Raw genomic sequence first — 20,651 nt, 5'->3', positions numbered from 1 at the left:
GCTGAGCTATAGAGTGACCAGCATTAGAGACATGGTCACCTTTTGCTGGGATAGAGTACACCAAACTTAAAATTCACCTACCATTATAATGGAACCAATTATCATGCATGTTTAATATTATGGACTATGTTAAAACAAGACACCCTAAAGTGAGAACTACTACAGGAATGATACAGCATGACCTGATCCATAATCACACTACCAGGACTAAGTTTTACTGAGGCACCCGAAAGTGTGGATTATTGTAGCAATGATTTAGTATAACAAGATCATATCATATTTGTGTTATTTATGGACTAAGTTTCATGTTGTACCCTAAAATGAGGACTGCTGTAGAAATGATACAATATAACCAGATTGTCTCATATTTGTGTTATATATGGACTAAGTTTCATGTTTTACCCTAAAATGAGGACTGCTGTAGAAATGATATAGTATAACAAGATCCATAGCCATATCTGTTATATCAAAGACTATGTTTCACTGAGGCACCAAAAAGTGAGGACTACTGTAGTAATGATGTAGTATAACTGGACTCATATTTGTTTTATATCTGGACTAACTTTTACTAAAAGGCCCAGGGCCCAGAGTGGCCAAGTGGTCAAAAGCTATCTCCATTACAGATCACTGCCATCTCACCTCTGTCTGCGTGGGTTCTAGTCTTGGATTCGGCTAATGTGGGTATGTGAGAAAGCTTACCAGTAGCTTCTTGTGGGTTGGTGGTTCTTTCCGGGGTTTTCCCGGGTTCTTCCTCCACCATTAATACTGGCCACCATGTATAGCTTATCATGTGCTGAAAAATGGCATTAAGCCCCACAACAACTACATCTACAACTAAGAGACCCTAAAGTAAGGAATACTGTAATACTGATGTAGTATAACTGGACTCGTATCATATTTGTGTTATATCTGGACTAAGTTTCACTGAGGCACAACAAAGTGAGGACTACTGTAGTACTGATACAATATAATAAGATTCATCTGTGTTATATCAGAGTTTTACTGAGGCACTATAAAGTCAGGACTGCTGTAGTAATGATACTGGTACTTAGAGATATCCTCAAGGATGATAAGAAGTTTCACTATTACTCACTATTATTCACAACATAAATATTGTACTAATTGAACAATACAAAAATTTAGTTTCGACATAGACAATTGTCTCATGAAATAGTTGTCGCTAGTTTTGGAAAAAAGAATCTTGTTTGGTGTTGTATCAACAGTTAGCCTAGTTCTCAGTTACTTTGACTCCCATCTTGGCATTATACAGTTAAATACACTCCATGAACAAGACTAATCAACAAAAACAAAAAGCAGTGATGTAATACACAGATGTTTATGCATACGTGTGATGGTAGTTTAAACCAGTTGGAAAGATCTGTCACATTAGAAAAAGTGCTTTATTAACATTTATTATCAATTTGATTGTATTACTAGGATTCAGTCATTAAACATACCAGTCCCCCCCCCCCCCCGCCCCACAGTTTTCTCGATATCTAAGCTGAATTCTTAAATTTTTCAGAGGTCCCTCAGTAACTCGTTCCCACACTTATAGTGTGGTCTATGTTTGTGGACCACATTGTGTACGAGTTATCGAGGGAGAGGTCTACTCGACATCACAGTGCAGCTCAGGTCTGATTCCACCTGTAAATCCTGGAGATATCACTGTGTATTCTGATGTACTTCAGTGGACTCAGCAGAGACTCAAGTGGAAGAAAGTCTATACTCTTTGCATGTACCATTAAATACATGTATGTGCACTTAATTATGTCCTATATTAGTTGCTATATTCAACTAAAACATTTGTAACATTACTACAGTAGTCCCTCATTTCAAGGTTTGTCCTTGAAATATAATCACAGATGCAGCACAGATATGGATAAGAACCTGATTATACTGCATCATTACTACAGTTACGGTGGTTATCACTTTGTTGTTGTTCTAGGGTTTAACGCCATTTTTCAGCACAAGATAGGCTATACATTGCGGCCATTATAGCTGGTGGAGAAAGAACCCTGGACAACCCAGGGAAGAACCACCGACCCACGGTTATCACTTTGTGGTGCCTCATTTAAACATAGTCCCTGATATAACACAGCTGGATCTTATTATACTGTATCAGTACTACAGTAGTCCTCACTTTATAGTGCCTCAGTAAAACTCTGATATAACACAGATGGATCTGGTTATACTGTATCAGTACTACAGTAGTCCTCACTTTATAGTGCCTCAGTAAAACTCTGATATAACACAGATGGATCTGGTTATACTGTATCAGTACTACAGTAGTCCTCACTTTATAGTGCCTCAGTAAAACTCTGATATAACACAGATGGATCTGGTTATACTTACAGAAATTCTCAGAAACTCACTTGCCCACAATGGTCCGTATCTGTGAAACCAAGCTCTTTATTTTACAAAGTATTCATTTCACGTGGTTGCCTTGCTATCATTAATCACAGATATGAATGAGTCAATTAATTTAAGGTAGATTAATTATCGTACACACACAATAACATTTATAACAGTGTTAGACTGATCAACAGAAGCGAATTCACATGACATACGACTATAGCCACTAGATTTTAAGTACTATGTAAGATTTGCATGCCTTTTAACTTTTCTTTTATTCCACTTCCTTTATTTGATTCAAAAGACATAATTAACATGATAATACATAGGAGGCCAGCTTTTAATTCAGTACAACAATACAACATATACTTCCGCAAGTCAGTTGGCAAAACACTGACGGTACTTAATTAGGTTCTCAGAGAAAGCAGTCATAGCTGTTACAGTAGACTGACACGTTTTGCATTTAAATACACATTGCATTTATGATGATTACACTTAAGAATAACTAAAAGATAGAATTAAAACAAAAATTTCACCTAATAAAATGTATTTAATTGTCAGTTAAATAATAATGTACAGCCTACATTAGGCACAAGTGACATTTTCATTGACTGAAATTTGCTTGAATATCTTGAATTATGGTGTACTATGAACGGTTTTTGGAAATAAAATATAACCAATCCTATGACATCTTATTAAAAGTTGATAATTTCATGATACTGGTTAAAATTTCCAGGTCCTATCTACCGTTTTCTACCATAAAACAAGCAATATATCAATGTTTCAGTTACCAATTTTGATCGCAATTTTCTTCAAGTTCAACAGGGATCAATTTTATTTTTGTGTTTTGTGGTTAACAGTGGGATTCACTCATGACCCCACATTATAAGCGGGTTCACAATTTATCAGGGTGCGAGTTATCGAGGGAGTGGTGTAATTGGGTAATAAACTTAACTGATATACAACCCACAATGTTACCACTTGTGAAATAAAGGTAACTCAGACACTGGTAGGATAGAATCCACTTCTGAAGTGCAGTTGAGTGGAAGTTAACCTGATGAGATACGTGCAGCAAATGAGAGGATATTTCTAATGGCATAATTTGTTAGTTCACTGAAATACACTCAATATCACCTGTTGTCAATACACTTTGTGTGTACAGTAATATCACACAAAACTGAAACATTGTTGCTGCCAATGCCACCTGAAAATTCACTCAAAGGCAAGACACTAGCTGGGTACACCATTAATCAGCCATTGCCACCAGAAATCTTACTCATGGCAAGACACTAGTAGGGTATGCTGTTATACAGCAATTGCCACCAGAAAAGTTACTCAAAGGCAAGACAATAAGAGTAGTGGGAAAGTGAATAATGAAGTCTAAAAAAAGTGTATGTGACCTAGGAAATTTTTAGCAGTTTTCAACCTGCCATAAATCAGCACTGCATGTCTTTTGCTGTTAAAAACAAATGTGATTGCAACAGCTGTGGCTTCATGAAAATAATCCACCTACCAGCATACATTTTCCTTTTGTACTTGATAAGTGAAGATTATGATCCTTGACTTCCTACTGCAACATTGATAAATTTGTAATACTAAATCAGCTTTTATTATAAAGACATGGAGTGAATGCGGCACTTTTGTCCTGAATTTTTCAATGATATTACGCTTACTTACAATTATATACAGATATGGAATGATGGGGTAATTTTGTCCTGTACCATTTGATATCATGACCCTTGCTTACAATGATATACAGACATGGAATGATGGGGTACATTTGTCCTGTACTGTTTTATATCATGACCCTTACTTACAATGATATACAGACATGGAATGATGGGGTAATTTTGTTCTGTACCATTTGATATCATGACCCTTGCTTACAATGATATACAGACATGGAATGATGGGGTACATTTGTCCTGTACTGTTTGATATCATGACCCTTACTTTCAATGATATACAGACATGGAATGATGGGGTAATTTTGTTCTGTACCATTTGATATCATGACCCTTACTTACAAGGATATACAAACATGGAATGATGGGGTACATTGTCCTGTACTGTTTGATATCATGACCCTTACTTACAATGATATACAGACATGGAATGATGGGGTACATTTGTCCTGTACTGTTTGATATCATGATCCTTACTTAAGATTATATACTGACATGGAATGATGGGGTACATTTGTCCTGTACTGTTTGATATCATGGAATGATGGGGTACATTTATTCATTTTTATTAGATATAAAGACCCTTAATTATGAATATGAATATAGACATGGAATTAAGGGTTACCTTTTGGTTTCTAACTTTTCATGTAGTGACCCTTACTTATGATATGGACAAGTACTGACCTTACTCCCTTACTTTTCAGTGTTAATACATTTAAAATGAGTACAGACATTCAACCAGGTACAGACATTCAGCCAAGAGTAGTACAAACAATTACAGACCAATCAATACATATTAAGGTGATTTTGGCCTGCAGAAGACATCAGATGTAAATAGTGACCATTCTAAACTGCCTTCAAACCACTGTTGTTATTGTCTCACAATAACCTGAATGATGTCATAACAGTATTAGCATAGTAAGCAATAGCTTTGGCTCTGAAAATTGAATGACTTCAATTCTTCTCACTCAAAAGTTACTGAATAACATTATCATTAAACAAGAGTCCCTCGAAGGGATTGATGCTCTACTAGACAAATAGAATTGCCAGGAATTCAAGGTCAGACCGTTTTCTTCCTTTTAACTGCTGAGCGATGAAACCATCTCTGATATTCTTTAAAAAGAATGATTTTCAAATCAGCTGCTGTTGTGGACATACTGGATATCAGACTGGCACCATTTTTGTTTATAAGTAAATAGGTATCATATGACATTTGGTAAAAAACATGTTTATATATCAAAAGTTCTGGGAGGAGTAAAAACAACATTTTCAAGACAGCCACCATTAGCATAAGTTTAATTGATGACCAGCTAGACACCATAAGAACTCTTCTGCTGAAAACCCCATATCAAAATTATTTCCATTTATATAAAACTATTTCAAGATGGCCACCATGGGTGGCCAGACCAGACATCAGATCAACAACAGTTTAATTTGGAAAAACTTCAGCACCACTTTTACTTAAAACAAACTAGATATTAAAAACACATCTTCTAGAGAAAACACTATGTCACTGACATGTCATATTACTTTTCATTCAGGATGATCAGTGATAACAAGACTGTCAAGATGACAACTGTGGTTAATATATTGGATATCAGATCAACACCATTTCTGTTTAAGGGCAATTAGATATCATAATAAGTTTATCAGTGGAAACCCCATGTTGATATTACCATCCATACAGGAAGAGTAGTGATAACAAGATTTTAAAAATGGCCTCGATGGTTAACATACTGGATATCAGATCAACACCATTTTTGTTTAAGAGCAATTAGATATCATAATAAGTTTATCAGTGGAAACCCCATGTTGATATCACCATCCATACAGGAAGAGTAGTGATAACAAGATTTTCAAAATGGCCACGATGGTGGCACCATTTTTATATAAGACAGGCTAGAATATTAGACAAGTGTGTGTGTGTGTGTGTGTGTGTGTGTGTGTGTGTGTGTGTAATGTTTCATGGCAATCCTCCCATTAGTTTAGGAGAAGAAGCAATAACAGTTGTGTGCTAAAGAATGGATAAATGATAGATAAAGGACAAAAAAGTATCCCTCAAGCTATTCTTGTCTACCACCAGTAGAACTAAGTTGCAGGTATTTCATTGTTTGTTTTATTTTTAAATCATATCTTCCATTATGAAAATCTATTCATTATAGATCAGGCCAGAAATATCAGATAACCCAGAAATTCATACCACTTTGGGAAATATTGCTACGATTTCACCTAAGAATATTTCTGATGTTAACTGACTTGTATCGGAGTGCTGTAATGTTATTCCAAACTGAATTTGAGAATTAGTTTTTAGTGGATTAAGGTCACGTAGCTACATTCCAAGAAATCAAAATGGTTGAAAAAATACAAATCAGAATGGATGAAAACATTTCATTATTATTTTAATAAAGAAGCAGACTGGTTTAAAGTTATAATCACTACAAGCTGGTGTTATTTTACACACTAAACAACAATTACCAGTCTGCACTAATGAACATCACAACTGTAATATGAAACTGTAAACTTATAGCTAATGTTATTTTGAGACCCTTCTGTTGCTTTATATAAAACATGTGCAATAATGGTAAAGGCTGTTCCATTTTAACACACATGGTACCCAGGGAAGGTTGTTTTTTTATATAAATATATGCCAGGTATATTGATTTCACCAAATTAATATTAAATTGATAAGAAAATTCTAATTTGCATCTATGAATAGGTATCCCACATTAAAAGTGCCTTCCCTGGGTCACAGGTACGTTTAACTGGAACAACCCTGAGGACTGACAGAAGCTAATGATAACTCAATCATCTTAGACAAATTTAAAAAATAGAAACATATCTGAAATTACAGTAACATCATATTTAACAGTTAAAATAAATTTGTAAAGGTTACTCAAAATAGGATCAATAATAAAAAAGAAAATATTTTTCTTTAAAGTGAGGAGACCACAAATTATTGAGTGAAAAAAGACAAACAGGTACTTGCCCAAAGGGTTCACTGCAATAGTATACAACCTTTTCAAAACCAATGGTCAAGAGTAATTTTTACTGATGAAATTTATTTACACAAAGATCAAACAGTTAATGTTTGGAGGAGACTGGGTAATGAACAGCAACCAGAGTGTTTCAGTCTGTTGCTGCATCCTCACCAGTAAAGAATATTTCAGAACTAACTATTGCCTGTCCTAGAATTGGAGTGATACATTAAAGTTTCAACATAATAAATTTAAGAAGGCAAAAAAAAAAAGTTTTTAATTGGTATGAGTGAGTTAAAAATAAAGTTTGAACATAAAATGACAGAAGATTATTTAAAAAATTGGAAAGCTGCCATGAGTTGCAAACCCATGATATTTTGTTTGGCAGGCATGACACTCAGAAAGACAAATGCGGGTGTTTAGATATAAGATGTTTCAGGGAATATAACCTACATTAAACTGACTCTAATACAAGGAAATACTGACTCTGACAAATAGATCAGTATCACTAATGAAAATATATGGCCAGTTATTACAAACAGGGTGTCCAAATTGGGAATGGCTCTTTAAGGTTGATAATTGTCCATGAGTAGAGAAGTACAAGAGAGCAAAAAATTGATAATGATAACAACACTGAATCCTAAACATGGTCATCATAGTCCCAGAACTTCAATCTTATCGAAAATGTATGGGAAAAACTACACCCAGGCTTGAAAAACAAAAAACAGACTACAGTAGTCCCCCTCTTATAAGGCCACCCCTACTGCTGCAGGGAAGTGGCCTTATAATGAGGGTGGCCTTTCTAGAAGGGGATGACAAATGTCAATAGTAAATACATATGAAGAAAGTCACAAATGAATTTATTTCTAAAACATTTAATATTTTCATTAAAAATCACGTCATGAAATAAATACAAAACAAATTGTTTCATCATTTTCAAAAGAATGTTATGAATAACCATTGATATAGTTTTAAAACTGTCTTTATAATTATGTTACAAATCACATCATGTCACTTTCTTGGTAACAGTCTAAAAACCAAACCAGTCTCGTCACAATTAAACAATATCCTTGCTGTCATATCCCACGCATATATCGTTTAGTCTTTTGTTCAAATCTTCATTATTAACAACAGCTGATTCTCCACTACGGACAGAACACTTAATATTGTGTCACACTTGAAATCTGTGCAACAAAATTGTTGCTTTTTCTTGTCATTCAAATCAGGATACAAACATCTCCTGGCTCAAACAATCTTCCTTTCTCCAGCCATTTCACCTTCCCACTTCTGCAGAATTGTTTCCTTATCTTTCACAATATTGTTATCTGAGTCTTTCCGACATTAGTTTTCTGCAAGGCTCCTCGACCCCCTCCCCCTCGGTCAGTTAAAATAATTTCACTTTCTTTTCTAAACTGAGAATTTTTCTTTTCCTCGATGACATGTTGATCTTTTTGCAGCTAGTTATTCATGTTGCCAACTACAATACTGATAAAACAATTTTTTATGCATCTAAACAAATTGCTGTATGTTTATAAAGGAAGTGATCTTGTCACATGATTCGTTAGTCGCAGTCTGGTACCCTATTGTTTTTATACATTAGTTTACACTAAGTGAGAGAAGCCAAAACAACTTTGATATGTACCATTAACATCACGCAGATTTGACCTTGCAGCCATTAGGATTTGTAATTTTGACATTTCTGTCAGTAGTAATAGCCACTAATTATCAAAGTCAACAAACTCAACATCTTACTAAGGGAAGCCATAAAGGCTATTAAACCATTTTCCTGCTGACTTGGGTATTGTACATCGATACTGCCACTTCTCAGCTGTTACTACTGTTCAATAATTGTAATCTTAACAATTATCAGAGTGACTAAACCAGACATCTTATGATAACACAGCAGTAAGCTAACTGGATTACATGTACTTACCCTTTTGTATGGCTTAAAATTTTGAGTCTTTCTCGGCTTTATGGAATAAATGTGGCTTTTTATGAGGCGTAAATGATATAATATTAACCTTAGTGGTACTTTAGTCAACACTTCTTTCCATAACGAAAACCTGACATCGGGAAACATAAATCGGATTATTTAACACATGTTATGAATAAAATACTGGTTCTGGATACATATTAAAATAAAATGCAGCCGCTTGTGAGGGGTAAATTTTATATCATTACACTAATATGCGGGCCGCTGGTCACGTTAGCCGGGTGGCCTTTCGTGAGGGGTACTTTTGAACACAAACTCGTTGGTGCCAACAGATTCTGGCCGCAAGGATTGGGTGGCCGCTGCTCGGAGGGGGGGGGGGGCCATTCAAGAGGGGGCCTAATGTACATGAAACCAAATCTAGGGATGATCTCATTCATGTTATTTCAGACATTTGGGCATTTTCAATTTATTAGTCATGAAACTCCATACCCAGGTGACTGCATGCTGTGATAAGATACAAATGATCAAGTACGATGATATGTAAATACTATTTCCTTTAACATCATTGTCAGGAGATCATATTTAAACAGCAATAATGTTAACATTCTTCACACGACATTATTTTTTACCAAGTATTCTACATGTATATTATCCTTATGTAGCCCAAGGTAGCCCTAAGTAGCCCTATGCAATAAATTTCATGTATATATTGTGCAGATGTTGACATATATCTGCCTGTCATATCAGCTAATTGTAACATTCAGAGCTTACAAATTAATTTTGCCCAAGGTCAAGTTTAAGAAAAGTATAACTCTATTTAGCAATGTAAATTACACATCTACCGATTTTTTTTAAATTGGTCATACCTTCTAATTTCTTGTCCAATGTCATTTCACAAAATTCAAAATTAATGTTTGCATTTTCATTTATTGTGCAGAAAACTTTATATTCAGATAAAAAAATATATTCATAAGAAACCAGTGAAAACTGAACTGGACTTAGTTCTTCATGATTTGGAGCCAATAAAGATCTGGTTTTAGTCCATTAAGTCCTTCACTGCTGAATGAACTTGAAATTCTGATGCAAATGAAGGACAAAGTTCAAAGTCAAACAGGGGCCATAACTCCATGCAATAAATAATAAAGTGGTGAAAATCAAAATTTACCTGAGTTTTCTTAACATAAAACCTCGTACCAATTTGGTTTTGCATCCATGAAGTCCTTCAAAAATTATTAAGCAGGAATTAAATGTATCACAGACAAGACGGAATGGAAACAAATGAAGAACAGGTATGGAAGGAGCATATAAAGTGCACACAGAATTTCAGATAATATTTCGGTATGATGTGGTAATTATCATTTTGGGAAATGAACTGGAGAAAATGTGAATTCCACTGAACAGAAAAGGTAACGTCTACCCGATCAGCAAAATCAAGAACCAGAAATTTTGCAACTGCAACCGCAGAGATGTGAAGCATGAGGAAAACCAAAATGCTATCCATGCCCCTTAAAACAGAGTTACTGATATTTGCTTACTTGAGAAAATTTCACTTTTAAGTGAATGTGTGTGATTTGGACTTTTAATGTAGCTTTATCAATTTGGGCAAAATCGATACGATGTCTGCAGTGTAGCAGTTTATAGTGATGTCCAGCACTGGGGCATCATCCCACAGTTATATGGCATCTTGCCTAACCAGTCACATCATCCTGACACAAGGCCAACCAATCTTAACAATAACCTCTTAATGCTGAGACCCAAGTGACACAGATGCTAGTCCAGTCTTATTAGTCTTTGGTGTAACTTGGTTGGGGTTTGAAGCTACATGCCACAGTCCCACATTTAAGTAACATTATTCTTGCTGAAGTAGTTGTTGTTCAGCACAAGGTAGGCTATACTTGGTGGCCAGTATAAGGGGTGGAGAAAGAACCCTGTAAAACCCCAGGAAGAACCACTGACCCACAAGAAGCTACTGGCAGGCTATCCTTTATACAAACATTAGCGGAACCTGAGACTCACCAGAACAGTGAGTACATTAGACGACTTGGCCAATTGGGTCCCCTGTTGCTGAAGTATAACACTATCTCAGGCAAGAGCAATGCCACAGTGTCAATCCAAGCCCCTTAAGTAAAAACAAAACCTGTACAAATGTTTGTCTACTGAAGTAAAATTTAATCTTTAAGTACCATTTTTGTTCCTGATGTTGCTGTCTATCCCACTCTTCAGCAGACAAATGGCTACCTCTTTCTGACCACTCTGTGCTGCTAGGTGGAGGGCAGTGTTTCCATACTCATCCTGGCAGTTTGTGATTGACAGTCGAGAATCATTCAGCTGTGTTTAATAAAGGCAGCAGAAATGTACTAAAATCATAACCATTAAATCATTAACAAAATAAAATAAACATTTAATACATGCTTTTTCTTAGGCAAAATGCACACACAGTGAAAACTTACACATAATTTTATTACCCATGAACTCATTATTCATGAATGATATTAAGTTTGCAAATCAATTAATACTTGACATGTCAATTGTCAATCCATTACATATCTACATTGACCCATATACATGTAAACTTAACAATTAAACCTGTATTATGTGGATATGAATTTATAGAAGTATTATCACGTTTGCTGTTTGTATAACAGATTGTCAATTGATGTCTCCATGACTGCTTCTACTTTCATCACAAACACTTGAGTACTTCCAAGCCTATTACCAGCACTACTAAAACATTTGGGGGTCATCATTCTCATCTTATTCTAGTTCCTACAATGTTCGAGCAAATGACAAAATTTACATGAGAAATGTCAACCATTTTTATTAAGCAAGGGAGACAAATCCTAGAAGATGCTGTAGCAGTTTTATATCATTCTCAGATCAAAACAGGTGTGTTCATCATGATAACACAATGTCTTTATCTGTATATGTCCTGCAGTGAATATTGTCCAGGTGACCCATGACCTTCAAACTTCTGACATACATTTAATATATACACAGACTATATCCCAGGTGGACATTTTTGGCAAGTGTGGTGGTAGCCACCAAAATCACGAGGAAACACAGTAAAAAAGTTGAGGCCTAAAGTCAAAATTCTCAACGCTGAATCGATACAATGAAAAGTTACAACCAATAAGGCTGTGTCTGAAAAATATTGTGCCTCAAGCCCATGGGATATCCACTAAAACAATCTTGTGCCTCTAGCCCATGGGCTATCCACTAAACAATATTGTGCCTCAAGCCCATAAGCTATCCACTAAACGATCTTGTGTCTCAAGCCCACGGACTATCCGCTAAAAAAATATTGTGCCTCAAGCCCATGGGCTATCCACTAAAAAAATCTTGTGCTTCAAGCCCATGGGCTATCCACTAAAAAAATCTTGTGCTTCAAACCCACGGGCTATCCACTAAACAATATTGTGCTTCAAGCTCACAGGCTATCCACTAAAAAAATCTTGTGCTTCAAACCCATGGGCTATCTACTAAACAATCTTGTGCTTCAAGCCCATGGGCTATCCACTAAACAATCTTGTGCTTCAAGCCCATGGGCTATCCACTAAAACATCTTGTGCCTCAAGCCCATGGACTATCCACTAAAACATCTTGTGCTTCAAGCCCATGGGCTATCCACTAAACAATCTTGTGCCTCAAGCCCATGGGCTATCCACTAAAACATCTTGTGCCTCAACCCCATGGGCTATTCACTAAAACATATTGTGCCTCAAGCCCATGGACTATCCACTAAACAATCTTGTGCTTCAAGCCCATGGGCTATCCACTAAAACATCTTGTGCTTCAAGCCCATGGGCTATCCACTAAAACATCTTGTGCTTCAAGCCCATGGACTATCCACTAAACAATCTTGTGCTTCAAGCCCATGGGCTATCCACTAAAACAAAGTTATAGGCATATTTTCCAATCATGGGGTTGTTGGTATACAGTGTCAAGATTTAGATGACATAGGACAAATGGTGTGAATCCCAATATCACATGCTAAAACTGCAACTCTGATGTTACTCCAGGTCTTACTAGGTACATACAAATGTATTTTGAATGCGAACAACATTATCAAGCTGTAAAGCCACTAACAGTGAGATCATAGGTCTTTCTAATGCAAACTCAACTCAGTATTTGGAATTTTCCTTTTTATGTTGTTATAGTTCATATTATTTAAACAGTAATATTTTTATAACTTTTAAACACGAAAGTCCTGCTTGATTAGTCACTGATCACACGAGGATCTCAAAGTCATACTTACTTGGCAAATATCTCAGTGCTGTAATTTCTTGACACTGATCTCAAACCCACACTTTTTTGGCAATGATCTCAATTTCATACTTTCTTGGTATATAACAACCAAAATGTATCCTTGTTACTCCATTTGCATTAAATTCATGAACCAAAACTAAGGGCAGTGATGTATGTCTAGTCAGGACCTTTCTATTTTGTTTTGTTTAGTTGTATCTAATGTCATGTGAAAACGTGCAAGAGTAAGACATAACTAGACCTGTAATGAAATTGATCAATCCAAAATTTTGATATAACCAATATTACTAATTAGCATAAAAAGGTCTTTAAAATCAATTATTAATTTTTAAAATGTAACCCCTTTGTTAGAAATACTTTTGGTTAAAGTGAAAATTTCACACCTTAAGACGGTAAATGTACAATAGCTTGAATCTATGTAGGTGACATAGTGAAACTGGCCAAGGTGTCAGACCATCACAGGGCCACTGTCAGCCATGACGACACACTATCAGTTAACCTGGCCAATTCAGTCAGACTAGTTTAGCACTCACAGATGTTCTAACAGACAGACCATGGGATGAGAGTGGGCATAGACCAACTGGAATGTTAAATAAGTAAAACTTAACTGAGAACTGGAGATAGGTTAACAATATCACATTTAGGGTATATTTTTAATACAGAAAACATCATGGTGATTCCAAAAGAACAGAAGGTTGGGGATGGCTTTGCTATGTTATTGTCATTAAGCTCAAAACCAATCAAGCTTCACTTCTATTCTATCACTTTTTTACATATACATGATCAGACAGGTTTGATATGGTTTAACTTTATAACTTCAACCATAATTTGATACAACATCAGTCACAGAGTTACATAACATCAGTCATATTGCAACACAACATCAGTCATACTGTTCCATAATATCAGTCATAGAGTTACATAACATCAGTCATACTGTTACATAACATCAGTCATACTGTTACATAACATCAGCCATATTGCAACAGAGCATCATACTGTTCCATAACATCAGACATACAGTTACATAACATCAGTCATACAGTTACATAACATCAGTCATACTGTTCCATAACATCAGTCATACAGTTACATAACATCAGTCATAGTGTTCCATAACATCAGTCATACTGTTCCATAACATCAGTCATACAGTTACATCAGTCATACAGTTACATAACATCAGTCATACAGTTACATAACATCAGTCATACTGTTCCATAACATCAGTCATACAGTTACATAACAGCAGTCATACTGTTACATAACATCAGTCATATTGTTATATAACATCAGCCATATTGCAACAGAGCATCAGTCATACTCCAGTATTGTAAATGCATCTCCTACTGCAATACAGTAGGAAATGGGAAAGGGAAGGAGCGGTGATGCTTCAAAGCTCGCTTCTGAAGGGAGGGCTTGATTTGTGAAGGTAGTATTAGTTCTCCTAAGGTGTTATAACTGGGTAAAATATTTGAAAAAGAAAGTTAAATATGATTTTATACATTCAAACATTTAAAGGAACACTAGTGGACTTATGATTTACCTTATACTTATAATTAAATCAGATCAAGCTACACACTGCATACACCCAGAACTACTATCATATTATATGCATGCCTGCAGATCTGAGTCTATTCAGTGTATTAGGAATAATAGGTAGAACCAACAACATAGACCCCCAATCTGCCACTGAATCATCAGATCTGAGTCTATTCAGTGTATTAGGAATAAAAGATAGAACCAACAACATAGACCCCCAATCTGCCACTGAATCATCAGATCTGAGTCTATTCAGTGTATTAGGAATAATAGGTAGAACCAACAACATAGACCCCCAATCTGCCACTGAATCATCAGATCCGAGTCTATTCGGTGTATTAGGAATAATAGGTAGAACCAACAAAATAGACCCCCAATCTGCCACTGAATCATCAGATCTGAGTCTATTCAGTGTATTAGGAATAATAGGTAGAACCAACAACATAGACCCCCAATCTGCCACTGAATCATCAGATCTGAGTCTATTCGGTGTATTAGGGATAATAGGTAGAACCAACAAAATAGACCCCCAATCTGCCACTGAATCATCAGATCTGAGTCTATTCAGTGTATTAGGAATAATAGGTAGAACCAACAACATAGGCCCCCAATCTGCCACTGAATCATCAGAAAGCGGATCACAGTCAATACAGGTGGGTCTGACATTTATAGAAGTATAAGTGTGAATCAAAATAATCAAAATACTGGTCAATGAAATCAGACAAACAAATATCCATTATGCTTTCCATAACTGAGTATAGACAATCATAATTTGTCTTTCCTTTTTACTCTCAACCTTTTCTGACAAATTCTTCCAGCAAAAGTATAACATGTAAATTTGAGCTTCCAGTTAATACAGCCTACCATTTCTTTAGCACAATCCAATTTCCAACAATATGGCAGGCAAACAAATACGCCAGAAAAACCATCTGTCTTCATTGTTTTAGAGAAAGATAATCATAACCAAATATGTAAAAATTTAAATAATCCGTAACAAGAAGAAAAGAAAATATCTGCAATCAATTGAAATAGATGACTAAATAGATAATTTTCAACTAATTACCAATTCTTCCCTTGTGCACTGGCAAATGCATGCAACATAAAGCTATGTGTGATTCCTGCAGAATCATTATTTTAATTTTACTGTATAGAAAAAACAAGCTCTCACCCACTCCTGAACTTTTGTCATATCTCCAATTCGAGCAGAATTTAAAAACTCTTTTTTAATTCTGTTTAACTCGTGTGCCTCAGCAGCTGAAATAAGTGGGAAAATTAAAATATAAACAGAATACTGTACAGAAGATATAAATTTTAAAAATCATCATAAATATTAAGATTCGAAACATAGATCATGGCATGCATATCAAGACCATGGTCTGCATACCAAAACCATGGCCTGCATATCAAGACCAATATGCATACCTAATCATGGCTTGCATATCAAAACCATAGCCTGCATATCAAAAGTGTGGCCTGCATATTAAGATCATAGCCTGCATACCAAAAGTGTGGCTTGCATCTTAAGAACATAGCCTGCATATTAAAATCATGGCATGCATCGTAAGAATGTAGCCTACATACCAAAATAATGGCCTGCATATCAAGACCAGTCTGCATACCAAAATCATGGCCTGCATGCTTAAATCATGACCTACATATTAAGACCATAGTCTGCATACAAAAACCATGGCCTGCATATTAAGGCCATAGCCTGCACACCAAATCCATGACTTGCATGTTAAGACCATAGTCTGCACACCAAATCCATGACCTGCATATTAAGACCATAGTCTGCACACAAAATCCATGACCTGCGTATTAAGACCATAGCCTGCACACCAAAACCATGGCCTGCATATTAAGACCATAGCCTGCACACCAAAACCATGACCTGCATGTTAAGACCATAGTCTGCACACCAAATCCATGACCTGCAAATCAAGACCATAGTCTGCACACAAAATCCATGACCTGCAAATCAAGACCATAGCCTGCACACCAAAACCATGGCCTGCATATTAAGACCATAGTCTGCACACCAAATCCATGTCCTGCAAATTAAGACCATAGCCTGCACACCAAATCCAGGACCTGCAAATTAAGACCATAGTCTGCACACCAAATCCATGACCTGCATATTAAGACCATAGCCTGCATAGAAAAAGTATGGCTTGCATCGTAAGAATGTAGCCTACATACCAAAATAATGGCCTGCATATCAAGACCAGTCTGCATACCAAAATCATGGCCTGCATACTTAAATCATAACCTACATATTAAGACCATAGTCTGCATACAAAAACCACAGCCTGCATATTAAGGCCATAGCCTGCACACCAAATCCATCGCCTGCATATTAAGACCATAGTCTGCACACCAAATCCATGTCCTGCAAATTAAGACCATAGCCTGCATACCAAATACATTACCTGCATATTAAGACCATAGTCTGCACACCAAATCCAGGACCTGCAAATTAAGACCATAGTCTGCACACCAAATCCATGACCTGCATATTAAGACCATAGCCTGCATAGAAAAAGTATGGCTTGCATCGTAAGAATGTAGCCTACATACCAAAATAATGGCCAGCATATCAAGACCAGTCTGCATACCAAAATCATGGCCTGCATACTTAAATCATGACCTACATATTAAGACCATAGTCTGCATACAAAAACCATAGCCTGCATATTAAGGTCATAGCCTGCACACCAAATCCATGGCCTGCATATTAAGACCATAGTCTACACACCAAATCCATGACCTGCAAATTAAGACCATAGTCTGCACACCAAATCCATGACCTGCAAATTAAGACCATAGTCTGCACACCAAATACATGACCTGCATATTAAGACAATAGTCTGCACACCAAATCCATGACCTGCATATTAAGACCATAGTCTGCACACCAAATACATGACCTGCATATTAAGACCATAGTATGCACACCAAATCCATGACCTGCATATTAAGACCATAGTCTGTACACCAAATCCATGATCTGCACATTAAGACCATAGTCTGCATAGAAAAAGTATGGCTTGCATCGTAAGAAAGTAGCCTATATACCAAAATAATGGCCTGCATATCAAGACCAGTCTGCATACAAAAATCATGGCCTGCATACTTAAATCATGACCTACATATTAAGACCATAGTCTGCATACAAAAACCATAGCCTGCATATTAAGGCCATAGCCTGCACACCAAATCCATGGCCTGCATATTAAGACCATAGTCTGCACACCAAATCCATGACCTGCAAATTAAGACCATAGTCTGCACACCAAATCCATGACCTGCAAATTAAGACCATAGTCTGCACACCAAATACATGACCTGCATATTAAGACAATAGTCTGCACACCAAATCCATGACCTGCATATTAAGACCATAGTCTGCACACCAAATACATGACCTGCATATTAAGACCATAGTATGCACACCAAATCCATGACCTGCATATTAAGACCATAGTCTGCACACCAAATCCATGACCTGCATATTAAGACCATAGTCTGCACACCAAATCCATCACATGCAAATTAAGACCATAGTATGCACACCAAATAAATGGCCTGCATATTAAGACCATAGTCTCCACACCAAATACATGACCTGCATATTAAGACCATGGAATGCACACCCATACCATAGCCAGCATGTAAAGACCATGGAAGGCACACCAATACCATAGCCAGCATATTAAGACCACGGAAGGCACACCAATACCATAGCCAGCATGTAAAGTCCATAGTCTGCAAACCAAATCCATGACCTGCAAATTAAGACCATAGTCCGCACACCAAATCCATGACCTGCATATGAAGACCATAGCCTGCACACCAAATACACGACCTGCAAATTAAGACCATGGAAGGCACACCAATACCATAGCCAGCATGTAACGACCATAGCCAACAGGTAAAGACCATGGATTGATGTGCATAGTGAATCATATTGAAGTGCAGCACAGGTGTATCATTTCACACCTACTGAATATATGAAACATTTGAAGGAATATTTTGTCCATTTCATGTACCAACTGGTGCCATTGTGTTTATAAAATAAATTTGGAAGACACGAATGTGAGAAACAAAATCCTTCATAAAGCAACTTTCTTTGGTAGGAAAGTCCCATGCATCCAACAAAAGACTGTCAGATGCAAAATCCCTGTCCTACAATGTTGTATATGAATGAAGCTATTATTCATTGATGACTGTACTCAATGACATTGTAGATGATGCTTATAACATCATGAATATCTGCAGTGTCTCATACATTTTAGTATCGAAAAGACAAATTGTCTAAGCAGTAAGTTTTGTTGTAATATTTTAAAATTCTTTCAATATGCATAAAATTGTTTAGAAAATAGAATGTATTTCCAAAGTTATATCCACTGAACTTTCCTTTAAATTGGCAGAACTATTTCCCAGTAAGAAATAAGACAAAAATAATCCATCATAAATGTAGATATGGGGCAACGTAATTCCACCAAATGATAAAAAACTATAATGAATATGATTTACACTATAACTTACAAATGTCCGACTTCTGGCATCTGTCAATGGTACAAATCTAACATATATAACTGCTTATTAACCCTGATGGAGAGAAATCTTGATAGGTCACAGAACAATACTTCAATATGTCTTTTGAAAAAAAAATATTATAGGTATTTAAAAAGTTCTGAATATTAATGCACTGTACAACATGCATGTCTACATGACTTTCTCAACCAATTATCTAATTATTAAGTGTCATCTCATATTCACTTTTCATTATGGTGCTCATACTCTGTAAAACTGCACTTCCAAACAAATGGTGGCTTTCCCAGTATCTACCCATCAGCAAATCTTTAAAAATAAAAACTTGTAGCACATGTAGTTGCAAATCTTTATCAGATTTATTAACATGTTCTGAGAAACAAAAACTTTTCAACAAAATATTCTGAATATTTTAAATACCCCTAAAAGATCCTTGCATTATTTGAAGGTATAGTGGTGTAAAAAGCTGCAGTTAAGCTGCTTGGCAGGAAAAGGGACATTACCTTCAAGAAGTTTTCTAATCTGTTTATTTTGTGAGACATCTTTTGGGGTTTGGTCTTCTGCATTCCTGATGGAAACATCCGCCTTATACTCTAGTAACAGCAATACTGTGCTCTGTTAAAGACATAGAGGATATTTGCTTGAAACAAGTGAATAACGGATATATTTCATCGAGTCAACGAAAAACACAGTATTTTCATGAGTGGCGAAGCCAATAGTGAAAATACTAGAGTTTTTCACCCACAAGCTGAAATGTATCCATTATTCACTCGTTTCAAGCAAATATTCTTTTTATTTTATGCTCACATATGTTGGCTACCTAAAGTCTGTGACACAGTGAACTAGCAGATTTCTTACGGTAATGTCAGCTGTTTACCATACATGTTCTGCTGTGCTAAGTGTACCTGCGCACGAAATTAGTTCCACATCAGATTGATCAAATATAACTGATATTTCCAGAATAACAAACTGCAAGTTTAATTTTGGTTGCAGACGCCATAGAGATGACAATGACATCTACATAAGTTAAAAGTAGTTCACTGACAGAAAATGAAAGGGAGGTAAGTATGTTCTGACCAAACAAAGTAGTTACTATAGTGAAAAAATAGTTATTTTAATTAGAAAGTCAAGTAATTCACTGCTTAACATAAAATAAAAAGTCATATTTTATGGTCTTTATCATCATTCTGACTGACCTTGACCTTTGACCTTCAATGCTGTCATCAACGGTGGAAAAACCCACTGTACATTTTGCCTGGAAAGTAAAATTCTCTAACATGTGACCAAAATTAATGAAAAATTCAGTAAAGTGGAGACCAATCCTCTCAAAGACAAGACCTGGTTCTT

The 20,651-nt window shown here is 36.1% G+C and overlaps 1 protein-coding gene across 1 annotated transcript in view; it reads right to left on the bottom strand.

Moving 5' to 3' along the window:
- LOC149784136 (oxysterol-binding protein-related protein 1-like) overlaps window positions 1-20,651 on the bottom strand; it is a 191,990-nt gene that overhangs the window by 154,308 nt on the left and 17,031 nt on the right. Inside the window, exons 5-7 of the mRNA XM_089932232.1 lie at window positions 19,808-19,919; window positions 15,919-16,004; window positions 11,129-11,273 (exon numbers count right to left, since the gene is read on the bottom strand). Coding sequence (XP_089788358.1) covers window positions 11,129-11,273; window positions 15,919-16,004; window positions 19,808-19,919 — 343 coding nt within the window. The remainder of the gene's footprint in view (window positions 1-11,128; window positions 11,274-15,918; window positions 16,005-19,807; window positions 19,920-20,651) is intronic.

The sequence above is a fragment of the Sinohyriopsis cumingii genome, chromosome 14 (assembly GCF_028554795.1).
Source record: "Sinohyriopsis cumingii isolate HCF-2022 chromosome 14, ASM2855479v2, whole genome shotgun sequence".
Classification (NCBI taxonomy): domain Eukaryota; kingdom Metazoa; phylum Mollusca; class Bivalvia; order Unionida; family Unionidae; genus Sinohyriopsis; species Sinohyriopsis cumingii.
The sequence above is the reverse complement of the archived record's forward strand: the minus strand, read 5'-3'. Positions and strand labels throughout refer to the sequence as shown.